Consider the following 20,161-nt stretch of genomic DNA (forward strand, 5'->3'; position numbering starts at 1 on the left):
GGTGTTTAATTTTCCTGTTACCAGTCCCTGGTGTGTGTGCTCTCTACGTTGGTGTAACCCAAAGCTCCACTTTGAAGCAAATTACACGATGAATGCTGTGGCTTCGTTGGTTACAGGCAACCAGTAACAATTCCACTTAACACTACAAAATGCTTTGACCAGTTTTCTTATCCTTAAAAACCATGAGACGGACATAATTTTATACCTTTAAAAGTTGTGAATGTATGGTGGACAAGAAACTTAGCCAAAAGGAACTAGCAGCAGAACTGAGCCAGTGGCAGGAAACTCTGTCAGTCTAAAGGTTTTTAAAAACGTAGTTTCCGCGGCGATTCAGCAAACAATCGAGCTTTAAAGGTTTCTTCAACACTGCAGTCCTTGTAAGAGGCAAGAGCTGAAACAAACTGTAACTTTTGTGGGCGCCAGTAACTATTATCTTAACACAGTTTTTCTCATAGACAATCAAATTATTGGAATGTACCCTTGATGAAAAACGAACTGAACATGATTGTTAAAGAATATCCTTAAGAACACACGCCCGGGATTCTCCCCCAAAAAATCCAAGTTCCCAACGTGCAGGAAAACGGGAGTAATTCCCGCCGGTTTTTCGGGCATACTTACCAGGGTGAATCTCCGACACTCCGAGCATTGCAGAGTGCCTCAGCGCGGTTCACTTTGGTAAGAAGTGGGCGAGGCCTATTCCCACCCAAGAGGCCGGCAGCATTGCACTGAGCGGCCACTGTACATATGCTGATCTGTCGATGCAGAGATTAGCGCATGAGCAGTAGCCCTCTGAGGCCGGCCTCCCAATCACTGGCTAGCCCCATAAACCCCCAATCGTTGGCCTTCTGACCACCCCCCCACCCCTGATCAACGGCCTCCCAAACCTCCCCAGACCAGTTCCGGTGTCTCCCCCTCACCCCCAATGGCCAGGTTCCCAAACCAATCGCTCCACAAGAGGCCCCAACCACCTCTAGCCCCATCACCACGGCATTGCCTGGTCTGCTACGCCAGTTTGCTCCTTGGGCAGTGCCAGGGTACCAGGCTGGCACTGTCCAAGGGGCACGCCTCCTTCTTACCCCTGACCTCCCAGGGGAGACCTCAATGCCTTCTGTTCTCTCCAGCAGGGTCAGGCGTCTGTTCCTCACTGGTGGGGAGCAGTCGTAAATGCCACTGGAGGGAGCCAGTCCTGGCAGGGGGGTGTGGGGAAGGCACATGTTACCAAGCCATGGCCTGGGCCCGATAATCATATTGAAATGCTGATTTCAATGTGATAATTAGCTCCTCACCGGAAAGCTGATTAACTCAAAAAACATAGCGCGTGCAGATCCGAGCACGCAGAAAGAATCACGCGAAACGGCTGATGTCTCCCAATCCACTGTCCAACATAGAACATAGAAACATAGAAAAACTACAGCACAAACAGGCCCTTCAGCCCACAAGTTGCGCTGAACATATCCCTACCTACTAGGCTTATCTATAACACTCTATCTTACTAAATTGCATGTACTTATCCAAAAGTCTTTTAAAAGACCCTATCAAATCCATCTCCATCACCACCGCCGGCAGCCGATTCCACTCACCCACCACCCTCTGAGTGAAAAACTTACCCCTGACATCTCCTCTGTACCTACTCCCCAGCACCCTAAACCTGTGTCCTCTTGTGGCAGTAACCTGAGCAGTGAGAAGTCTCACAACACGAGATTGAAGTCCAACAGGTTTATCTGGTAGCAAACACCACAATAAGCCTGTTGGATTTTAACCAGGTGTCGTGAGACTTCTTACCGTGTTTACTCCACACCGCGACTTGAGCAGCGCAGCGGGCTAGGAGAATCCCGGTCACAAACTTAGAAAGCAGTTGCGAGTGAAACGTGCAATCTTTGGGAATGTGCTTCACTCACAAATGCTCTCAGGGTTTGGTACACATAGACAAGAAGCTGGGGCACTCAAGAATTAAATCAATATCTTGTTTCAATATAAAGAAAAAGCCGTACCGTGCACAAGAGCCTCATCAGGAACCAAAGAGGATATTTACAAATGGAAAGCACTTGCAAAATATATCAGAGCCCATGCTGGAAGACTCTATGCAGGGACAACAAATATACACCCTCCCCCCCACCCCCACAACTTACCGGCATGAATCTCCCTAAGGCACTCTGTGCAGCACAGAGCGCCAGAGATTAGTTCCATCAATACATGCAAAAAATGGCAGGAAAAACTCTCATTTTCCCACCTGTTGGGCACTTAGTTTATTCTCTGGGAGAATCCTGGCCCTTGTCTTCTTTGCAACATACTTTCCTATCTTTATGCCATCTGAAAATTTAGATACCATGACTTTGCTCCCTCGTCTAAGTCATTAATGTAAATTGTAAAACTTGAGGCCCCTATTGGACTCCACTCATCAGACCCCAACAATCCCATAAAGACCTATTTATGCATGTGTTTTCTTTACTGCCAGCCTGCTAATCCTCCAGCTCAACATTCATTTTCTGTGATAACCTTTTGCTGTGGTATGACATCAAATGCTTTCTGCATATTCAAGCACAGAACGGCTACAAGCTCCTCTCTATCCCCAACACATGTTACTCATAGAATCCTACACTGCACAGAGAGGCATTTGGCCCATCGGGTCTGCACCAACCACAATCCCACCCAAGTCCTCTCCCCATATTCCTCCATACTTACCCACTAATCCCTCTAACCTATGCATCCCGGGACACTAAGGGGCAATTTAGAATGGCCAATCAACCTAACCTGCACATCTTTGGACTATGGGATGAAACCGGAGCACCCGGAGGAAACCCACGCAGAGACAGGGAGAATGTGCAAACACCACACAGACAGTGACCTGAGCCGGGATTCAAACCCAGGTCCCTGGAGCTGTGAAGCAGCAGTGCTAACCACTGTGCTACCGTGCCGCCCTCCTTCAAAGAACGCAAATAAATTGGCTAAATAAGATTTCGCTTTCACAAAACCATTATGACTCTTTCCAGTTACCTTGAGTTTTTCTAAATGCCCAGCTATCACCTCCATAATGATCAATTTTAACACCCCCCCCATGACAGATGCTAAATAGTTTCCTGTTTTATGCCTCCCTTTCTTCTTGAATAGAGGGGTTATAATTGCTACCTTCCAGCCTGATGGAAACTTCCTAGAATCTAATGCATTTTGAAAAATTAATACCAAAGCATCCACTACCTCATTATCCACTTTATTTAAAACCCTAGGATGAAGGCCATCAGAATCTGGAGACTTGTCAGCCCATCAGTTTGCTCAGTACCGATTCCCTAGTGATTTTTGCCAAATCCGTCTCTCCCTTTCCCAACTTGATTTACACCCATTATTGGAATTATGTGACCCCCCACCCCCCACATTTCTGATCTGGATCTCTCGGTCTTCAGTGGATGCGTTGTTGGTACCAGCCAAACACTCCCACCAGCACTGCCAAGCAATGCACACTTGTCAGACTCCAATTGGCCGGGAGCTGTCAAGAGACAGGATTTCTGCTCCTGGAGGTCCTTTATCCTAGGGAAGGCCTGCCATTGCCCATTTTGGTACCTGGTTAGCAGTTAATTTGGCAGGCCTTCCCAAAAAGAGGCAACACAGAGCCCTAATTGACTCTCCAGCTGGCAGGCAAGGCATGGGCAATGCTGAATTTACACTGGATCTTTGTAGATAGAAGGCACTTAAATCTGTCAATCTAACCTGCAGTTGGTAATAATTTTCTATTCCATTCAGTCCTTTATCAACCTTTAGCTCTTCCTGAACTGTATTTATTACGGAGATTCATAACCAAATGCGACACAAACAAAATAGTGCTGACAATGGTTTTGAACCATGTTTGACTAAAGGGATAAATAGTTTTTTTAAAAAAGTACAAAATACTGAAAAAAATCTACAAGATTTGCCTTCGGTTTTTTGGTGTTCAGTTGGTGTCCTTATCCAGGTCACAAAACATTTGTATAAAAGGATTCCTAGATGACTGAAGTACAAAAAACCTTAAAAAGTTATAAAACAGGATAAAAAAAATCACATCTGCATTTTATGATGGGAACCAACTTTAATACTCAAAACAAAGCAACACAAATACACACACTTGAACAAACAGTTTGAACAAGAGAAACTGCATTGAAATGTAAAAGCGATTAAAAAGATCAATCTGCCTCTGCGATATTTTATATTGTATTCTATGAGGGTGAGATTGCTATTCAGGTGTGCAAACTAAGCAATCAGCCCACCCTCTCAAGTGGTGAAATTTGGAGGAAAAAGGTTTTTTTAATAACATTCTGAATACATAGACCACATTGCTTCAAAGAAACAGTGGAGCAATCGAGCAACGGTGTCTTCCTTGGTAGAGTTAGGAAGGCACACAATGTATAACAGACTGGCACATCAGCATGCTTTGTCCATATGTTTCGAGACAGCAACACCTATAGAGAAAGAATTAGAGTGACGCATTTTGTCTGGTACTGGGAGGACAAAGTGACTAGGATAGGTGATATGAAATACCGTGGAAGGTTGTGATGCATGAGTGTGGCGTGGGAAGAATGATATCCACTATTGTTTGTGATTATGGATCATGCGCTGCCCTAATAACAAGTTTTATTTAATCAATAATTTTCATGCTGAATAGACAGCCCTTTCCCAGAAAATCGACAGGCAGGCACTGATAGCGGTGCAGTTGGTTATTAATCTTTACCCTACCAGTTTATCTGCCAACTACTGGAAAAGCACAAGATAGATTTAGCAGGTTAAAATGCCCACGTATTTTAGAAGGTGCACAGGGTCTACTCCAACAGCCTCAGTTTGTCTATTATAATCACAAAGAGACTTCATATTAAGCAATTTCACAAATCAGTCAGACCTGGATTACTACTTACCTCTCAATGTTATCAATTAAAGACTAATAAATCAGACATTTCTTTCAGATGTCAATCGCTAAAGTGCTTTACTTGGAAACTCGGCATTTGCGTTTCACCAAAGGCTTTTTTCATCACAAGCTATGATACCAAGGAAAGATAAGCAGAATAATCCTCGCTGATCAAAAAAAAAATCTGCATTATACCAATTAAAGTCCCTGCCAGGAGCAAAATGGAACGGCACTCAGGCTCCACTGCAGTTTATCTCGCCTGAACACAAGGAGGGAGAATGGGTGAAAGCGTTCTTTCATTTTCGAGTGACAACTTTTATCTTACTCTGCCGGATATAGGATCTCGGTAGTCTTTGGGACATGGTACTTGCATGTGTAGATGCATTGTTTTTGTAAATATTCTTTCAAGAGAGCAATATCACCATCTAGACTAAAATGTAAGCCCATAACCAAACAGAAAACAACACTGACTGACCCGCAAGTCACCACTGCCTTCTTATGAAACATGGACAAATTTACTGCTCATCTAAATGGAATTTTTAATCTATCATCTCAGTCAGACGTGCCAACAAACTAAATGCCTCGAGTGAATAAATATGAACCAGCACTCGAAATTCTATTTTAAGTTATCAACAAAGAAGATACTTCTCATACAGAACAGGAAGCTCAGTCCCCAGTCTGTGTCCTGTCAGTGATCTCTGTTCAGGTAGCAGTTAGCACACTATAACTGGCCTCAGTGTAGAACATCAACTTCGGCTTCCACTACTGATTGCTTTTCAGCCAACCCAGATACAATTGTGCACGGTGAGAATGACTCGGTTGGTGCTAAATGTTAGGGCATAATCCCCAAAAGCCCGAGGGCGACTTGCATTTTGCGTAGCTGTCTCCAGCAAAGAGTCAGTCCCTTGGAACTGCACCCGGCAAGGAGACAATTCTCCTTTTCTAAATTGGGTCATATATCCACTACATGAATACAATTGAGATTCTGTATTACTGACAGGTCGATCAGCCATGTTGCTTTCCATCATCCAACTCAGGCACTGTCAGATAATTAGAAAGACCTTTCCCCAGTGAAAGCCTATTCATTACTCCGTGGCTTGCAAATGTTGGCACTCCCTGAAAGGAAATTGCCTTGCACAACTGTTAAGTTACAGTGAAATAAACTGACCAGATTTACCACCGCTAGGGGGCAGTGATACACGGCGAAAGATGGGTCCTCCCCATCCTTAAATAATTTGGCAAGTTACTTCAATGTTGCCACCGGCTCCATAAAATACAAGAGTGGAAGCTCGTGGAGTTCACAAGTTACTAATCATAACATCAGAATGATACTGGGCTTTAGCAGGTTAGATTATGAGGACAGGCTGCATAAACTTGGTTTGTGCGCCTTTGAGTATCAGAGTGTGAGGTGCTTAAGATGTTAAAATGATTTGATAGAGCTGTGACAGAGAAACTATTTGCTCTGTTGGAAGAATCAAGAACAAGGGAACATAATCCTACAATTAGAAGCTGATGAGGAAATCCTTCTCTCAAAAAGAGCAGCGAAAAGCAAGAATTCTCCTGGAAAAGCAGTAACAGGGCAGCACAGTGGTTAGCACTGCTGCCTCACAGCACCAGGGACCCAGGTTCGATTCCTGCCTTGGCTCACTGTCTGTGTGGAGTTTGCATGTTCTCCCAGTGTCGGTGTGGATTTCCTCCAGGTGCTCCGGTTTCCTCCCACAGTCTGAGAGCTATGCTGGTTAGCTGCATTGGTCATGCTTAAATTTTCCCTCAGCGCGCCTAAATAGGCGCCAGAGTGTGGCGCCTAGGGGATTTTCACAGTAACTTCATTACAATGTTAATGTAAGTCTTACTTGTGACTAATGAATAAACTTCAAACTTTTAAAGCAGGCCAAGGTCAAGTGAGTTTTCTTCACTATGTGCATTGAGAGATATGGAGCTAAGGGAGGTAAATGGGGCTTTGTACAGATCAATGATGATCTAACTGAATGGCCTACTCCTGTTCCTAATATCAAAAGAATCTCCTGCTTCAAAGAGTTTAGACAGACAAGTAATTGTTAAATAAAGAAAAGGAACTTCTTGTGAGACAATGAAATAAGCAATGGAATAATGTACTGCCTCTTTTGTAACATTCATGGAATACAAGAATAATAGTGGGCTGAGACAAGCAAAACAATTATTTGATTTGATTTATTATTGTCACATGTACTGGAATACAGTGAGAAGTATTGTTTCTTGCACACGCTACACAGACAAAACATCTTAATCATAAAGTACATGGGGAAAAGGGAAAGGATAGGGTGCAGAATACACTGTTGAGTTACAGGTGGGGTGAAGAGAAAGGTCAACTTAGCATGTGATAGAACCATTCAAAAGTCTGACAGCAGCAGGGAAGAAGCTGTTCTTGAGTCTGTTGGTACATGCTTTCAGATATTTTCCCAATAGAAGGAGGTAGGAGAGAGTACGTCCGGGGTGCGTAAGGTCCTTGATTATGCTGGCTGCTTTCTGGAGGCTGCAAGAAGTGTAGACGGAGTCAATAAACAGGAGGCTGGTTTGCATGATGGATTGGGCTACGTCACAACCGTTTATAGTTTCTTGCAATCTTGGACAGAGCAGGAGCCATACCGAGCCATGATAAATCCTGGAAGAATGCTTTCTATGGTGCATCTGTAAAAACTGGGAAGAGTTGTAGTGGACGTGCCCAACTTCCTTAGCCTTTTGAGAAAGAATGGGCGTTGGTTGATTTTCTTAACTATAGTGTTAGTGTGAAGGTTCCGGATTGTTGGTGATCTGAACACCTAGATACTTTAACAACCCAAAAAAAATCCCTAGACTCTGTACAGATAGAAGCCTAAAAACAATGGGCATCAAGCCCAAGAAGGAGATATTAGAATGGGCAACCAAAACTTGATCAAAGAAATAAATTCTAAAGCAGGAAATGGACATGGAGGAGCAAAAAGCTTCTAGCATATGGGAACTAGTTAGCTGAAGGCAAGATCATTAATGATAGGGTGAAGGATGGGAACGCAAGAAAAAATTTAAGTCAACAATGAGAGGATCTTGGTGAGGGGCAGGAGGAAATCATCCGTCTGTGTGAAGCTGCATATTTTCCCCACAGCTGTGTGGGTTACCTTCAGGTGCCCTGGTTTCCGCCTACAGTCCAAAGACATGCAGGTTAGTTGGATTGATCAAGATACATGTGTGGGGTTATGGGAATAGGGTAGGGAAGGTGGTCTGGGGGTGCCAGAGAGCTGAATGGCCTCTCCTAAACTGAAGAGATTCTAGGATCTTAGTGACACTGTTATAAAGTAAATGTGTGGGACTGTCAGGTAGCAACAGGATCAAGCTTGAAATGCCCTACGCAGCTGAATAGCCTGAAAACATTTACTACCTAGACTCTGGAGAACAATGAGCACCTCAGCATCAATTAATGTAATGAACAGAGCTGGAGAAAACATTGCTCACTCCCTGTCTGATCTCCCAACCTCCTCTCCAATCTTATTTTTTTTAAAAAAATCATTAAACAGCGGCACGGATAAAAAGAAGTGAAAACTTTTTCAAGAGTTATGAAAGTCATTTACAGTGTGAAAGCCCTGATGACTGAAATAAACATACTAACATCATGTTCAGTTCTCTAAACAAAGCCAGGTCCTTGGCGATTATTTGCCAAACCAGAACAAACTGTCTTAAGTTTTTGAATATGGGCGGGACACAGAGACAGGCTCCAAGTCTGCATCAGCCAGACAGAGATTGTACCGCGTGCTGTTGATCTGATCTACACATTAGCCGTCTAGCCAAGCGAACTAACCAGCCTCCTGCTTACTCGCTACACTAGCTGATAACATAATTCAAATTACTACCAAATAAGTCAATCATGACAGACAGCCATTAATAAAACCCAGTAAGGGGAAAATAAAAAAACCAAGACAATTAAAATGGAAATAAAATGACAGACTTGGTGGGACCAGGAGAATTATAATAATAGGCAGCATGGTAATCAACGAGAAAAGTAAATTGAAACAACACATGGCTTTGCGCAAGAAATCTGGTGGAAAAAAGAGGAAACCATGCAGAACTGAAAGGAAGACATTGAGCAAAAAGTATTATTATAGTGGTATTAAAAGAGGCAATTTTTATAATATGTAGTTTTTAAAATGAAGACCACACTAATAATCTTCAGCAAGGTTGTCCAAAACTCATTATATAGTGAATTCAACAAGATGAGCCAGTTCAGTCATCACAAGCAACTCTGTACAGTATTCCAACTCAGATGTAACAGCATAGTGAGGGTGAAGAATGGAATTATATAACAGTAAGATTAAGTTTGATAAAACCTGCTCTGTTGAGTTATGCATTATGATGTAGGGAATTATTTCAAATTAGTAAAGTCATTATAGGAAAGACAAAGTTATATATTCTACCTAACTTCTGATCACTTGAAAATCATACGTAATGTTTTTTGTTTCTTCCCCCACCCCACCCACACACACACACACACACACACACACACACACAGAATATGTATTAACTCAGCCAAATATCTGGCTGGCTGAGCTTTATTTCAGAGTCAACAAATAATGCTCAGAGCAAGGAGAAAACCCTCCAGCTGCTCATATGGAGTTTTTCAACGCAAATTAAAACACTGACATGACTTTTATTGAAACCTTGAAGCATTCAGCCCACCGTTTAATAATATAAAGCAACAAAAGTTTTCCTCTCGCAAGCTTGATGTAAATGAGTCTGTCCTGGCATGCAATCACCGAAGGAATTCTCATGCTTCCATCAATGTTTGTGATTTAACTAATGTGAAACACATGTGGCCTCTGCACTGTGGTTCAATGGATTTGACATTCCAACAGAGTAGTTTAAGAGGTGCACCACTGAGGGCAAAAGTTGTCAAGATTGTTGAAAATCTTCAGCAGAGACCTTGAAATGCAGTCAGCAGCCCCATTCCATAGAAGGATATCAATTATAGATAGTGACGACTTTAGCTTGCTGCTGGAACTGTCAGGCACTGGACAGACAGCCATAAAGATGCACATTTTTTTTTCTATTAACTGTAAGGAAGAGCTTTCTAAGCACCAGCAGAAAGAACTTTGAAAGGATGCACTTGTGTCAGTGCTGTACTTATAGAAGCGGCCTACACATTACTTAAACTATGCATGCTCCACAGAGAGCTGACCTTTCAGATGTGCAGCAAACCCAAACATTTCCAATGTATTTTACCATACAAAGCAAAAAATACAACAGGGCAGTGATTCAGTCAGCTTCCGGCAACAGAAAGAAGCTTGGAACAAGATACATCTTATAAACTCGACAAATATGTCTCCCTGATTAGAAAAGATAGTTCAATTGACACTTATGATCCCAAGGCAATTGGCTAGTTAAAACCATATGCAAGCTGAAACATGGAGTCCAGCCTGCTGTTTCTGTATATACGCACCACTGGGAAACAGTGATCTAACTCAATGCTGCTCGTGCCATGAAACACACTCTCAACTAGCCAAGACACACAACAAACTTTCTTTTCCTCTTCCTCCTTGATGTTTTCTCAAAGGCCCCAACGCTTTTATAAGCTCATTTTGAAAAGCTCTGGTTGTCTGCCATCAGTCCCATACATTGGCAGAGGGAGCTGAACCATGAGAGAGAGAGGAGAGGCAGAGAGGCAGACAGAAGAAAGGAAAAGAAAAGGCAGCAAGAGAGGGAAAATGAGAGAGGGAGAGAGAGAGGAGAGGCAAGGTTGACAGAGAGAGAGAGAGATGGATGGATACAGTGATAAAGGAATAGCATGAGAGAGCGCAAGACAGTGAGAAAGAGAGATGGTGGGGGAGCAAGAGAGAGATATGGGGAAAAAGATATGGGGAGGGATACACAAGAAAAAGAGGTACAGACAGGAGAGACAGATACAAGACAAGTAAGGAAATAGTGAGACAGAGGTAGGGAGAGGGAGAGTGAGGGAGGGAGCGAGGGAGAGTGAGGGAGGGAGCGAGGGAGAGTGAGGGAGGGAGCGAGGGAGAGTGAGGGAGGGAGCGAGGGAGAGTGAGGGAGGGAGCGAGGGAGAGTGAGGGAGGGAGCGAGGGAGAGTGAGGGAGGGAGCGAGGGAGAGTGAGGGAGGGAGCGAGGGAGAGTGAGGGAGGGAGCGAGGGAGAGTGAGGGAGGGAGCGAGGGAGAGTGAGGGAGGGAGCGAGGGAGAGTGAGGGAGGGAGCGAGGGAGAGTGAGGGAGGGAGCGAGGGAGAGAAAAGGGAGAGAGACAGAGAGGGAGGGCAGGGGGAGAGAGGGGGAGGGGGGGGAGGGAGGGAGAGGGGGAGGGGGAGAGGGGGGAGGGAGGGAGAGGGGAAGGGGAAGGGGGAAGGGAGGGGGAGGGGAAGGGGGAAGGGAGGGGGAGGGGAAGGGGGAAGGGAGGGGGAGGGGAAGGGGGAAGGGAGGGGGAAGGGAAGGGGGAAGGGAGGGGGAAGGGAAGGGGGAAGGGAGGGGGAAGGGAGGGGGAAGGGAGGGGGAAGGGGAGGGGGAGGGAGGGGAAGGGGGGAAGGGAGGGGGAGGGGAAGGGGGGAAGGGAGGGGGAGGGGAAGGGGGGAAGGGAGGGGGAGGGGAAGGGGGAAGGGAGGGGGAGGGGAAGGGGGAAGGGAGGGGAAGGGAGGGGGAGGGGAAGGGAGGGGGAGGGGAAGGGAGGGGGAGGGGAAGGGGAAGGAAGGGGGAGGGGAAGGGGGGAGGGGAAGGGAGATGGAGGGGGAAGGGGAGGGGAGATGAGGAGTGGAGGGGGAGGGCAGAGGGAGGGGAGTGGGGAGGGGGGAGGAGTGGGGGAGCGAAGGGGAGAGGGAGCAGGAAGGGAGGGGAGAAGGGAGCGGGGAAGGAAGCGGAGGAGGGAAGGGGAGGGGAGAGGGCGGGAAGGTGGAACTGAGACACGACAGATCAGCCATGATCTTATTGAATGGCGGGGCAGGCTCGAAGGGCTAGATGGCTTACTCCTGCTCCTATTTCTTATGTTCTTACGTTCTTATGAGGGGAAGGGAAATGGAGGGGGAAGGGGAGGGGAGATGCAGAGTGGAGGGGGAGGGCGGAGGGAGGGGGTAGGGAGGGGAGAGGGAGCGGAGGGGAGAGGGAGCGGAGGGGAGAGGAAGCGGGAAAGGAAGGGAGAGGGAGGTGGGAAAGGGAGGGGGGAGAGGAGGAGTGGGGGAGAGGGAAGTGGGGGAGTGGGGGAGAGGGGGAGAGGGGGAGTGGGGGAGAGGGAAGTGGGGGAGTGGGGGAGAGGGGGAGAGGGGGAGTGGGGGAGAGGGGGAGTGGGGGAGAGGGGGAGTGGGGGAGTGGGGGAGAGGGGGAGAGGGGGAGTGGGGGAGAGGGGGAGAGGGGGAGTGGGGGAGAGGGGGAGAGGGGGAGAGGGGGAGTGGGGGAGAGGGGGAGTGGGGGAGAGGGGGAGTGGGGGAGAGGGGGAGTGGGGGAGAGGGGGAGTGGGGGAGTGGGGGAGAGGGGGAGTGGGGGAGAGGGGGAGAGGGGGAGTGGGGGAGTGGGGGAGGAGAGGGAGGACGGGACGGGGAGGAGGGGGAGGGGAGAGGGTGGGAGGAGGGACGAGGGGCGGGGGGAGTGGCGGGGATATGGGGGGGAGCGGGGATATGGGGGGGTGCGGCGTTGGGGGGTGCGGCGTTGGGGGGTGCGAGGATGGGGGGAGGGGTAGTGGGGGGGAGCGGGAAGGGGGAGGGGGAGCGGGGAGGGCGAGGGGGGAGCGGGGAGGGGGAGAGGGGAGGATGGGGGGAGGGGGAGCAGGGAGGGGGAGGGGGAGCAGGGAGGGTGAGGGGGGAGCGGGGAGGGGGAGAGGGGAGGGGGAGAGGGGAGGGGGAGAGGGGAGGGGGAGAGGGGAGGGGGAGAGGGGAGGGGGAGAGGGGAGGGGGAGAGGGGAGGGGGAGAGGGGAGGGGGAGGGGCGGGTGAGGGGGGAGAGGGAGCAGGGAGAGAGGGGAGGGGAAGGCAGACAGAGAGAGAGGTAGGGGAGGGAGAGAGAGAGAGGTGGGGGAGTGACGGAGAGAGACAGACTGAGGGACAGAGAGAGAGAGCGCGAGAGACGGAGGGAGGGAGAGAGAGATGCTGAGGGAGGGAGAGAGAGATGCTGAGGGAGGGAGAGAGAGATGCTGAGGGAGGGAGAGAGAGATGCTGAGGGAGGGAGAGAGAGAGACGGAGGGAGGGAGAGAGAGACGGAGGGAGGGAGAGAGAGACGGAGGGAGGGAGAGAGAGACGGAGGGAGGGAGAGAGAGACGGAGGGAGGGAGAGAGAGACGGAGGGAGGGAGAGAGAGACGGAGGGAGGGAGAGAGAGACGGAGGGACTGAGGTAGGAAGGAAGATCGAGTGATGGAGGCAGGCAGGCAAGGAGGAAAGGTAGGAGAGACAAAGTTAAGTGATGGGGGTTGCTGAGGAGGGGAAGTGCCAGATTATGAGGGGACCAACTCACCCCCTAACTCCAGCTGCAACCCAATAGGGTTTGCTGAATGTGCTTTGCAGGGTGCAGGGAAGTGTGCAGCTTCCATTTTGTGCCTGAGCCACCACTAAACTGCAACCTGTTCACAGATAATGGGCATTAATTAGCTAATTAATGAGCCTAAATAATATCCCGCCAGTGGGCGACTGGGAATCTCCTGATGCAGAGGAAGGCTGAGTTCTGAGCGGGTTGTCGGGCTGTTGAGCTTACAGAGACAGGGAGCATCAAGGCCCTGAAGGAACTTGAACACAAAAAGGTGGGAAATTCTAAATCAGAGGTGATGATGGGCCGTTAGAGTACAATGGAGGTTAGAGTACAAGAATGACGAATGAACAGGATTCAGCGCAAGTTAGAACTTGAGCAGCCAAATTTGGCATGAGACCTGCCAAGGGATTCAGGAATAGTCAAGGCTGGAGATGACAAAGGCATGTTTAGTGTGTCAGCAGCAGCTGAACTGAGGCAGGAGCAGACACAGGGGGTGTCATGAAAGTGAAAGTAAGCTTTCTATATGATGGCGTGGAGATGGAGTCAAAAAAAGCTCAGTTCAGCTGACAATTAGGACACTGCAAATGGCTATATTAGTGGATGGGAGCAGATGCAATTGGTATGGCGTGGGGGGCATAAAATAATAGCTGAGGGTCTTCCCAATGTTTGTCTTATAGCTAACACAAGACTGGATGTTGGAGAAAATGTCAGACAACAAAGCAGCAAGCTGTGGAAGCTGGGCTTTCTTCAGGTCCATGGATGAAAGTTATGTAGAGGAAGAAGAGGAGGGGGTTAAGGAGAGACTCTTAGGGGAACAAGAGGCAATGATGCATAGGCAGGAAGAGAAGCTATTTCTGGAGATTCTTTGGTTACAAATGGATAGGCAAGTCCCACTGAACCAGGGAATGCAGGACAGTTGGTGGATAGAGTTGGAATAGGCAACCATATCAAGAGATACAAAGAGGTCATGGAGATAAAGTGCATCACAGCCACAGAGGAGATCATTTATAACTTTGGTTAGGGCTATGTGAATGCTGTTGCATGAATGGAGAAAATTAAATATGGAATTACCAAAAGGATCAGTGTGTGTTTGAGATACAACACACAAGCACTTTGGGGAGAAACAGGAAGTTGAAGATGCCGTGGTAGTTTGCAAGGATAAAGTGCTTTTATTGTGAAAGTGAATGACAGCTGATGCTTTGAAAGAAATATCACAGCAAAATAAGTGGTTGATTGGTTGGTGAGTATTTTTGTCATTTACCTTTCAAAACAGGGGTAATTTTAGTAATTGTAAGGCTTTATTAGTGATAGTAAGGCTAGTGAATATTATTTATCTTAACTAAGACATTTTAATTGGAATAAGCAGAAGATTTATTGAAATAAGAAGAATGAAAATGCAGGCTGGACTAATTAAAAATGTAATAAGTGAAATAATTAATTAAATTTCATAAAGCTGGCAGGACAGGCGGTATGTGGCAGCTGAAGAATGTGAGGGCTTGTGGGTACCTATGTGATCCACAGCAAATAAATCTGCAGTGTGTCCGAGACTGCAGGAACTCTGGCCCAGAGTCTCTCAGCTGGAGGCTGAGCTGCAGAAATTGCAACATATCAAGGAGGGGGAAAGTTACCTACAGACTTTGTTCCAGGAGACATTCACACTCCTCAGGATGGAGTTCTGTGATCTTATCCATGTATCACAGAATCTTTGCAATGCACGAGGCCATTTGACCCATCAAGTCTGCACTAGACCACCGAAAGAGCACACATCTGAATCCACTGCCTTATTCCTGAAATCTTGCACATTCTTTGTTTTCAGATAACAATCTAGTTCCCTTTTGAGTGCCTTGATTGAAACTGCCTCCACCACCCTCTCTCCAATCTGTGTATAGCTCTGGGTGTCACACTATAGGAAGAATGTGAATACATTGGAGAGAGTGCAGAAGAGGTTTACAATTGTCTTCTTCTAAGCCGTAACAACTACTTGATTCATATGAATAGAGAATGAAGAAACTGGACTTGTGTTCTCTAGTGTTTAGAAGAATGATAGGTGATCTCATTGAAGTATAAAAGATTCTTCTGAGGCTCGACATGGTAGATGTAGGAAGGATGTTGTCCCTGGCTGGTGAGTCTGGAACCATAAGACATACGCTCAGAATTAGAGGTAGACCATTTAAGATTGAGATGAGGAGGAATTTCTGAGTCTTTGGATTTCTCTACCCTACAGGATTATGGATGTTCATTCACTGAGTATATTCAAGGCAGAGATTGACAGATGCTAATCAAGAGATATAGGAATAGTGGGTAAAACGGCATTGAGTAGAAGATTAACCTTCATCTGGTTGAATGGTTGAGCAGACTTAAGGGGCCAAATGGCCTTCTCCTATACCTATGCTAATGAATAGTTAGCTGGAGGAAAAAATTCATTTATGAAGTCAGCTAGCTTGTAGGCAAGAAGGGGAGTTAGCTGGTCAGCAGCTTAGTGGGAATGGTGTAAAGAGACAGGAGGCTTTTCCTGTGGGTGACTTGGGCTAGAAAAGGGCACGAGGGAAGACAGGAGAGAATAATAGTCTTAAGCCTGGGCCACCTTTAGGAGGTAGTTTGGTTTAGTGGTAAAGAAAGAAAGGGCTAAGCAACCAAGTGGGCAATCTCAATTTTAGTGAGAAAAACAGTCCATGGGCTATCACACTTGCTGCTGGATGAAGACATGATCCAGCTTGGCCGTGACGTTTTTCCAATTGAATCACCATTCCGCCAACAATCATCATATCTGCTCAACTTGGGAAAAGCACTTGTGGAATTTTGCCAATAGAGGCAGGGCAGAGATGAGTGCACTTGGTGGAAAATATTAAATCTTTAAAAATTAAGCAGTTAATCAATTATTTACTTAAATTCATGACTGTCCTTTTAAGAAACCTGTTTCTTTAATTAACGTAAGTCATTGATTGCAAAACAAATCTGGCAGCCACGTCTGTTCATAGAAAACAAAATACAGGTGAAGTTTATCACTTTCCGAACTTTAAACTTATTTATTCACAACTGTAAATGACCCAACATCTTTAGTGATTACAGGCAGATGCACTGGGGTCACAACACAACCCAACACTGTCATTACCAGACAGATGACACAGGAACTCAACACATGCCAATGCTGTCAGTTATTACAGGAAGAAGCTACAGGGACACGACACAACACTGCACTCTCAGTGATCGCCAGCCCAGAAAAGTATAGGGCCAGTTCCTCACGCACATGTACACATACCAACATAAACACTCTCTCTCTCTTTGCTGGAATAATAGAGACATTAAATATGCTGGTGTAGAACTACAGATGGAAGTCGCACAATCCAGCCATTCAGAATTCGCAATGCATTCACGAATAAGGGACTGATGTAGATCAATACCCTCTGGGAAGCGAGGTTATATTTTTAGATTCACTCATCCACTTATTGAAATAATTGAGTAATTTTCTTTTACCAATCAGACTCATCTTAAAAGCTTATGCTTCACTTTTAGAAATGATGCAAAGAGTTTGGTATTAGGTGAATAGAGCCACTATTACTCTCCTGAAAAGATTCACCCTTTCATTTACACTGGTGCAAAATACAAGCATTCATTGTAGAACGTTTGACAGGGGCTTCCTTTCGGCTTGAGATGTCTGAATTGGTCAAGCTTTGTAGCCATTTAGCTCTCTGGAAAAAATAATATGCTCTCTAGTTCATGGTGCCCCTGGCTAAGAAACTTGACACTCTAAGGTCAAAGAACCTGACCTCCACAAAGCATGGTGTACAATCAGGAGCAGTCCCTGTCTGCTACTACTTACATGGACTAGTTGTTCTTGCGTGTCAAATTCTCTCGCGCATCCTTCCCAGTGGCAGTTCGTCTCATAAACCACTTCCGGCTCTTGCTTGCTTTCATCTTTGTCCACCTCCTCTTTGACCAGTGTTATTCCTTCCGGCTGTTCCTGCGACAGAGAAACTTGTGAGTTGCACCGCTGAAAACCTCTTGCTACCCAAGTGGGCACAAAAACTTTAACTCTTGCATACTGTTCACACAAGGAACTTTGAGATTTGCAATGCAATCAGATGGCTTTCGCTGAAATTCTCAAAAACAGTGCTGAGGATTGATGACTGTGACAAGACGTGTCTCGGAAGTTGTGCTCTTGTCCATGAGTCAGAAGGTTATAGGGTCAGTGTGTCATTATGGCACAGAAGGAGCCCATTCAGCCCATGCTGACTCTCTGTAGGTTGTGGGACTAAGCTACGCTCCTAAGGTTGAAGCACAAAATTCAGCCTGACAAATCAGTATAAGACTGAAGGAACATCATATTAGGTGCCAATTTTTAGATGAAATGTAAAGCCAAATTCCCATCAGACTTTTCAAATGGAGATAAGAGATCCAAAGGCACAATTCTGAAAGCCGGGGAGCTCTCCTGAGTACCATGGTCCATAATTATCCCCAAATAAGCACTCATTAGTAAATAGGTTTGATCATTATCTTACTCATTTTAGGGACTTTGCAATGTGCAAACCGACTGATGCATTTCCTCCATTACAACAATGGCTATACTTCAAAATGTCTTCGTTGCCTAACGAGCACTTCGGTTAAAAGTAAATTACTGTGGATGCTAAAATTTGAAACCAGAAGAGAAAATGCTGGAAAATCTCAGCAGCATCTGTAAGGAGAGAAAAGAGCCGATGTTGTGAGTTCAGATGACCCTTTGTCAATGCTGAAAGGCATAGAAAGTGGAAGATATTTATACTACAGGGTGAGAGAATAAGCCATAGCCACAGAAACCGGGGGAAAAATCTGTTAATAGCTGTCCACAGAGAGAATAAAGGGTATGAATGGCCAAATGGCAGAGAACCTAAAATGTGATGGTAAGCTGTGAAAGATGAAGATTGGGGAGGGGGGGTGGGCAGCTTGAGGAGGGTGAATGGGACAGAGGTAAAATTTAGAAAAGGGGAAGCAAAGGACGAATAAAGGTATGGGAAGGGGGAATAAAGCAGGGGGAAAGAAAAATGAAGAAAGACAATGAAGAAAGAAAAGGTAGAGAACAGTAAAAAAAAAATTAAATAAAATAGAATTAAAACAAAAGGGGTTGAGGTGGGGTAGAGCAAATCATCTGAAGTTGGATTCCATGTTGAGACCAGAAGGCTGTAAAGTGCCTCGTCGGAAGATGAGATGCTGTTCCTCCAGTTTGTGTTGAGCTTCACTGGAACATTGCAGCAAGAAGTCTCACAACACCGGGTTAAAGTCCAACAGGTTTACTTGGTAGCAAAAGCCACTAGCTTTCGAGCCTCTGACCCTTCGTCAGGTGAGTGGAGAGTTCTGATCACAAACTGGGGATGTGAAGCCACACAGTTTACAGAATACTGATTAGAATGCGAGTTTTTACAGCTAATCAAGTCTTAAAGATGCAGACTGCACCTTAAAATGGCAAGCAACCGGAAGGTCAGGGTCCTGATTGTGCACAGAACGAGGGTGCTCAGCAAAGCAATCACCCAGTTTACGTTTGGTCTCTCCAATATAGAGACCACATTGGGAGCAGCGAATGCAATAGACCAACTTGGAAGAGGTGAAAGTGAAACGCTGTTTAACCTGGACCTTGGATGGTAAGCATAGAAGAGATAAAGGGACAGATGTTACACCTTCTTCAATTGCATGGGGAGGTGCCATGAGTGATGGGAGAGGTGTTGGGTACAGTGGAGGAATGGATTACGTTATTCTGGAGGGAACGGTCTCTGCGGAATGCTGACAGAGGGAGTGAAGGGAAGATATGTTTGGTGGTGGCATCACACACTGGAGTTGGCGAAAACGGTGCAGGATTATGCTTTGCATGCAGAGGCTGGTGGGGTGAAATGTGAGAATGGGGGTGGGCGGGGACTTTATCCTTGTTCTGGGAGGAAGGGGAGGCGGGTGAGGGTCATGACGTGGGAGATAGACTACACACTGTTGAGGCCCTGTCAATAACTGTACGTGGGAATCCATGGTTGAGGAAAAAGGAACACACATTAGAAGCACTGCTTTGGAAAGCGACATCGTCAGAACAAATGTGATGAAGGTGAAGGAGCTGAGAGAAAGGGACGGAGTCCTTACAGGATGCAGGGTGTGAACAGCTGTAGTCCAGATAGTTGTTGGAGTTAGTGGGCTTGTAATGGATAGTCTATCGCCGGAAATGGAGACAAAAAGATCAAGGAAGGGAAGAGTCCGAGATGGACCAGCTGAAGGCGATGGAGGGGTGGAAACTGGAAAGAGAAGTTGATGAATTTTGATAGGTCTGGACGAGAGCATGAAGCACCAAAATAGTCATCGATGTACCGGCAAAGGAGTTGTGAGAGGGAACCTGGGTAGGCCTGGAACAAGGAATGTTCCATATACCCCATAAAAAGACAAGTGTAGCTAGGACCCACGTGGGCACCCACTGTTACACCTTTGACTTGGAGAAAGTGGGATGAGTTAAAGGAGTTGTTGTTGAGAGATTAGAACAAGTTTGGCCAGGCAGAGGAGACTGGTGGCGGATAGCCTCTTTTCATGAAAGAAGCGAAGAGCTCTCAGGCCGTCCTGGTGTTGGATGGAGGTGTAGAGCAATTGCACATACATGGTGAATAGGAAGTGGTTAGGGCCTGTGAACTGGAAGCTGTCAATAAGACGCAGGGTATCAGAGGAATCCCGCATGCAGGGAACGGACTAGGGGAATGAGGATAGAGTCAAGGTAAGAGGAAGTAAGTTCAGTGGGGCAGGAGCATGCTGACACAATGGATCTACCAGAACAGTCCTTTCTGTGGATCTTGGGAAGTAGGTCGAAGTGGGCTGTCCGGAACTGGGAATTTATGAGGTTGGAAGCTG

At 46.4% G+C, this 20,161-nt stretch overlaps 1 protein-coding gene across 3 annotated transcripts in view; it reads right to left on the reverse strand.

Annotated features, from left to right (window-relative positions):
* Window positions 1-20,161, reverse strand: part of LOC145346438 (transcriptional activator GLI3-like) — a 350,295-nt gene that overhangs the window by 30,001 nt on the left and 300,133 nt on the right. For all 3 annotated transcript variants that reach the window (XM_080193632.1, XM_080193634.1, XM_080193635.1), the window contains one exon: window positions 17,136-17,276. In XM_080193632.1, the coding sequence (XP_080049758.1) occupies window positions 17,136-17,276 (141 nt within the window). The remainder of the gene's footprint in view (window positions 1-17,135; window positions 17,277-20,161) is intronic.

Source organism: Carcharhinus amblyrhynchos, chromosome 8 (assembly GCF_965287045.1).
Source record: "Carcharhinus amblyrhynchos chromosome 8, sCarAmb.v2.hapA, whole genome shotgun sequence".
Taxonomy (NCBI): domain Eukaryota; kingdom Metazoa; phylum Chordata; class Chondrichthyes; order Carcharhiniformes; family Carcharhinidae; genus Carcharhinus; species Carcharhinus amblyrhynchos.